The sequence below is a fragment of the Callithrix jacchus genome, chromosome X (genome assembly GCF_049354715.1).
Source record: "Callithrix jacchus isolate 240 chromosome X, calJac240_pri, whole genome shotgun sequence".
NCBI lineage: Eukaryota > Metazoa > Chordata > Mammalia > Primates > Cebidae > Callithrix > Callithrix jacchus.
Genome location: NC_133524.1, coordinates 51,867,349 through 51,872,860, shown reverse-complemented (window position 1 = coordinate 51,872,860; position 5,512 = coordinate 51,867,349). Strand labels below are relative to the sequence as shown.

The following is a 5,512-nucleotide window of genomic DNA, read 5'->3' as shown; positions in this document are numbered from 1 at the left end:
TTCATAATAGAAAAATATATGAATCACCACTTTAGTGAAGAGATAACATTTAGTTTTATTACTACTGGGATAATTTGATATCACAAACCACTGATGTGATGAAATATGAAGTATGCAATACCACCTATGAGGCATACTTGCCAAAATGTGTAACTTGAATTTAAGTAAGCCTTTAGATGTGACTTTTAATTGTATAGGAAATAGGAGAGTAATCTAATGACACAGGAAACAATCAGACAAAATCAGTAGATAACTGGCCTGGTCTATTAAAATAAATGTTGGTGAGATTATTCTAGATTGAAGAGACTAAAAAGACATATCAACTGAATCTGATGTGTAAATACTAATTAGACTCTGTGTTTAGGGAACAATCATCTTATAAAGCACGTTTAGAAAACAATTGGGGAAATTTAAACATCTATTGGGAATTAGATAATAGTAGGAAATCATTATTGATTTGATTTAGGTGTGAAAATAATATTGTGGCTATATAACAAATTATGTCTTGATCTTGCACCTAGAAAACCCTGAAGATTCTCCCAAAAGACTCCTAGATTTTATAAAGGACTTCAGTAAAGTTTCAGGTTACAAAATTAACATACAAGAATCAGTTGCAGTTCTGTACACCAACAATGTTCAAGCTAAGAATAAAATCAAGAACTCAATTCCATTTACAATATCCACACACACGAATAAAACACCTAGAAATACATTTAAGCAAAGAAATAAAAGAGCTCTACAAGGAGAACTACAAAATACTGTTGAAAGAATTTGTAGATGACACAGCAAATGAAAAACACCCCTTGCTTATGGATTAGAAGAATTAATATCATGAAAATGACCATACTGCCCAAAGTAGTCTACAGATTCAATGTAATTCCTATCAAATTACCAATATTATTTTTCATAGAATTTGAAAAAAATTCTAAAGTTCATATGGAACCAAAAAAGAGTTTGAATAGCCAAAGCAGTCACAAGTGAAAAGATGAAAGCCAAAGGCATCACATTACCTGACTTCAAACTCTAACTACAAGGCTATAGTAACTAAAACAGCCTGATACGGGTACAAAAATAGACACATCAATGAAACAGAGCAGAGAACTCAGAAGCTACGTAGCTATAACCAATTGATCTCCAACAAAGGCAACAAAAACAAACAATGGGGAAAAGACACCCTCTTCAATAAACGGTGCTGGAAAAATTAGCACCATACGCAGAAGAATATGGACCCCTATCTCTCACCACACACAAAAATTAACTCGAGATAGATTAAAAGACCTAAACATAATACCTGAAACTATAAAAATCCTAGAAGAAAGCCTAGGAAAAACGTTTCTGGACACTGGCCTAGGCAAAGAATTTATGACTGAGACCTGAAAAGCAAATGCAGGAAAAAGAAAAATAGACAAATGGGACTTAATTAAACTCCGGAGCTTCTGCACAGGAAGAGAAGCAATCAACAGAGTAAACAGACAAGCTAGAGAATAGGAGAAAATATTCACAAACGATGCATCTGACAAAGGACTAATATCCAGAATCTATAAGGAACTGAAACAAATAAACAAGAAAAAAAAAAAAACCCAAATAACGCCATTAAAAAGTGGGCAAAGGACATGAACAGACATTTCTCAAAAGAAGACATACAAATGACCAACAAATACTTGAAAAATGCTCAGCATTGCTAATCATGGGAGAAATGTAAGTTAAAACCACAAGGAGAGAGAGACGTTTTCACAGCAGTCAGAAAGGCTATTAAAAAGCCAAAAATAACAGATGTTGGCAAGGATGCAGATAAAAGAAAGCGTTTATATCCTATTGGTGGAAATTGGTACAACTTCTATGGAAAGCAGTATGGAGATTCTTAAAGAATTAGAAATAGAACTACCATTTGACGCAGCGATCTGACTACTGGGTATTTACCCACAGGAAAAGAAATGATTACATCAAAAAGACACCTGCACTGATATGTTTACTGCAGCACTATTCACAATAGTGAAGTCATGGACTTTGTGTCTATTGACAGATGACTGAAGAAAGAAAAATATGCTACATATACACGATGGAATACTACGGAGCCATAAAAAAGAATGACATCATGTATTTTGCAGCAACATAGATGGAGCTCGAAGCTATTATCCTAAATAAAATACTCAAAAACAGAAAATTAAATTCTCACCCTTAAGCTGAATAATGGGTACACATGCACACACAGAAGGAAATAATAGACATGGGTACTACAACAGCAGAGAGGGTAGAAGGGAAATGAGAGTTGAAAAAGTACCATCTGAGTACGATGTGCACTCTTTGGGAGACGGTTACACTAGGATCTCACCATTACACAAATATATCCATGTAACAAATCTGCACATGGACCACCGAACTTATCAAAATAAGTAAAGAAATCATCGTGAGCTTCAAAAAAGAGAAATTTTGTCTTTATTCCTAGAATGTGAGTGCTGAAAAATTGAGACAACATGACATTAATGTGTGTATCTTACTTTAAATGTTTTGGAACAAATGTATGCCCATATGCATGCATATAGATACATACAACATCATTGAATCTAGATTGCGGGTAGAGGGATGCATCTCTGCTTAAAGCCCATGTGTGTGGATGTTACTACTTAGCTCACAAGAAGCAGCTTTCCTAAGACTCTTCACTGTTTTCCAAGGTGCTCATCGCACCCTAGAAAAGAGGATCTGTGCTTATTTTGTGGGGTCTCTCCTCTGACCATGTCCATTGATCAACCAAATCAATCTCCAAAGAACAAAGTCTCCCCTTCATATTCATGCTTGCCAGAGCTATCAATTTGCCCTTGGCACAGGTGCAAAAATAAAGGTACGGTTTCTTCTTTTACCTCTTGTCCTTAGAAGACGGATTTAAATACGTGACTTTTTTAGTCTGTATTGAGGTTAACATTCCTTTTCTCTGGTTGGGTTCACTAATGGAACATAGTATTGTGGGTCGTCATCTTTACTACATTCAACTTTGGTACAACTACTTACCACAATTTCTCACCTCCCAAGGCTTTATGTATGACTCTGCCTCTTCTATAGTAGATGAATAATTATTTTTTCTTAAGCTGATCTACCTACTGCTGCATGCTAACTAAAAGGTCTACTGTATTTTCAGTGTTTCAATATGTTAAGGTTAGGCTGATGATTTGAATCAACAATAAAAAATAACATTTAGGAGAAGGGGCAACCGATAGGCTCAGTCAGAATTTCAGGCCAGCAAAGGCTGTTGTGATAGGGTCAAGGGAAGGGTCTCTTTACATCACATTCAACAAGTGGCCAATCCTGCTGGCGCAGACAAGGAGGCTGCTCAGTGACTGACGAGGAAATGGGGGTAGGGGCGTAGGCACGCGCTCCGGAGGCTGCAGGCGCCATGGGCAGAGTCAGGAACCGCGCTCAGCAGCGGAGGCGAAAGCGGCCCGGGGATCCTGCCGCCGCCTGCGCGGCCGTCGCAGTCATGGGCGCCAGCCGCGCACAGTGCCACCGTGTCAGATTCGGGGTCGTGAGTCACTTAGCGGCCAGGAGGTGGCTGGCAAGGTCGCGGCGGAGGCGCCGGTGGCGTCGGGTCCGGGAGAAGCGCCCCAGAGATCCGATGCACTCCACGCCACCGTCAGACCCGCCGGCGCCAGCCGCGTCCCCCCAGGACCTGGACCTGGGCGCGCAGCGGGAGCGCTGGGAGAAGTTCAGGAAGCTGTGGGGTCTCAGCTGCGAGGGCGCCGCCAAGGTCCTGCTGGACACCTTCGAGTACCCGGGCCTCGTGCACCACACCGGGGGCTGCCACTGCGGCGCGGTCCGCTTTGCGGTCTGGGCCCCCGCAGATCTGCGCGTCGTGGATTGCAGCTGCAGGCTGTGCAGGAAGAAGCAGCACCGCCACTTCCTCGTCCCGGCCTCGCGCTTCACGCTGCTCCAGGGCTCGGACAGCATCGTCACCTACCGCTCCAACACGCACCCGGCGCTGCACAGCTTCTGCAGCAGGTGCGGGGTGCAGAGCTTCCACGCCGCCGTCTCCGACCCCCGCGTGTACGGCGTCGCCCCGCACTGCCTGGACGAAGGCACCGTGCGCAGCGTGGTCATCGAGGAGGTCGGCAGTGGCGACCCGGGGAAGGAGGACGCCGAGGAGCCCAAGGCCATCCACAAGACGTCCTCCCAGTCGGCCCCTGCCTGTGTCGGCGAACAGCAACAGTGACCGTCCGCGCAGAGAGGAACAGCGCAAGCCGGCCCGAAACCGGCCGGGCGGCCTTGCGGGGAGCCTCCGACTACCTGCACAGATCACACGCTGTGAACGAGCTGTTTCTGGCCTGGTCAAACCGCGGTTTCCCTTCCAGGGCTTGCCCTCCCCCTCCGCTAATTTTCAGTGAACTCGCTTACGTTCCAAACCTTGCACACAAGGTTAATCTGTATAACATTAACCTTGCAATCCCATAAGCAAGAAGAGTGTCTCTGCTTTTTCCAGCCATCCATTGACTGTATCTCTCGGTTTTACTGTTCTGCATACAGTTGTCACAAATCACCTGCCGATGACTCCTGTGTACTGTACGTTCCTGGTGCTATTGTGAACAGACTTGTTTTCAGCGCTTTGCGTCTGGTGTGTAGGACGGCAACACACAAACAGTTTGTAAACATGTTGCCAGGACGTCTTCCACTCCTTATGGTGTGTGTGTGCTCATGTGTGTGTTTTAGACAGGCATTCACGATTTCACTACTTAGACATCCAGTTTAGTGTTTTTAATATGATATGTTTTAAGATTCATTAGTATTGCATACCTCATTGCTCTTATTAAACAAATGATGTTAGTGTTTTCCTCTGTTTTGTTTTAGAAAGTGTCTCTGGAAGGGAGGTGGGAGAGAAGAATGAGAAAAATATATGTGCTGTATGCCCTCTTTAATCTTTCTAAATACCTATCATATACATGTGTTAAGTATTCAGAAATTAGTAAACATTTAATAAATAGAAAAGTATGTATTTCTATGCTGTATATTACAAATCAGCTCTAATTTATATGTAATTCTTGATATCTGAAATTTTTATCAAACCTCAGTGGTGGGTTCAATGATACATATCAATATTATCATTTTATGACTTCATAGAATTAAAAAATATGGATCTTTCATAATTTACATAATCAACCTTCTCTGATGGATGTTTAGCTTTTTTCCAACTTTCAGTGTAATAATAATAGTTGAAAGGCGCAAACTTCAAATAAATGTCTGCATTGTTGTACCACTCGGGTAAAACTGCCTGGATAATCTTTCCATATTTTATTCGCTGTCTGTGTCTCCTCGGTACATGTTTCACAATTCTAAAATTGTTTAACTTAGTTTACCTTTGCAACAAAGTGAAAACAGATCAATTAAGTGCTGTGCTGGTGAGAAGGAATGGGAGGGGGGCTAAACCCTGAGGAAGAACAAGCTGTTAGTGAAGGGGATGACAGAGAAAGAAATGAAGAGAAAGAAAAGCAACCAGCACCTTGGATCCAGCAAGGAATATAGGGGAAAG

The 5,512-nt window shown here is 42.2% G+C and overlaps 1 protein-coding gene across 1 annotated transcript; it reads left to right on the top strand.

Moving 5' to 3' along the window:
• The first annotated feature begins 3,351 nt into the window (after positions 1–3,351).
• CENPVL3 (centromere protein V like 3) lies at positions 3,352–5,250 on the top strand. The gene has a single exon (XM_078364152.1). The coding sequence runs from the start codon at positions 3,389–3,391 to the stop codon at positions 4,199–4,201; it is 813 nt and encodes a 270-aa protein (XP_078220278.1). The 5' UTR covers positions 3,352–3,388; the 3' UTR covers positions 4,202–5,250.
• Positions 5,251–5,512: the final 262 nt, after the last annotated feature.

Excerpts from the sequence above, each read along its gene's own strand:
- CENPVL3 (XM_078364152.1), top strand. The coding sequence starts at position 3,389 with ATGGGCAGAGTCAGGAACCGCGCTCAGCAGCGGAGGCGAAAGCGGCCC.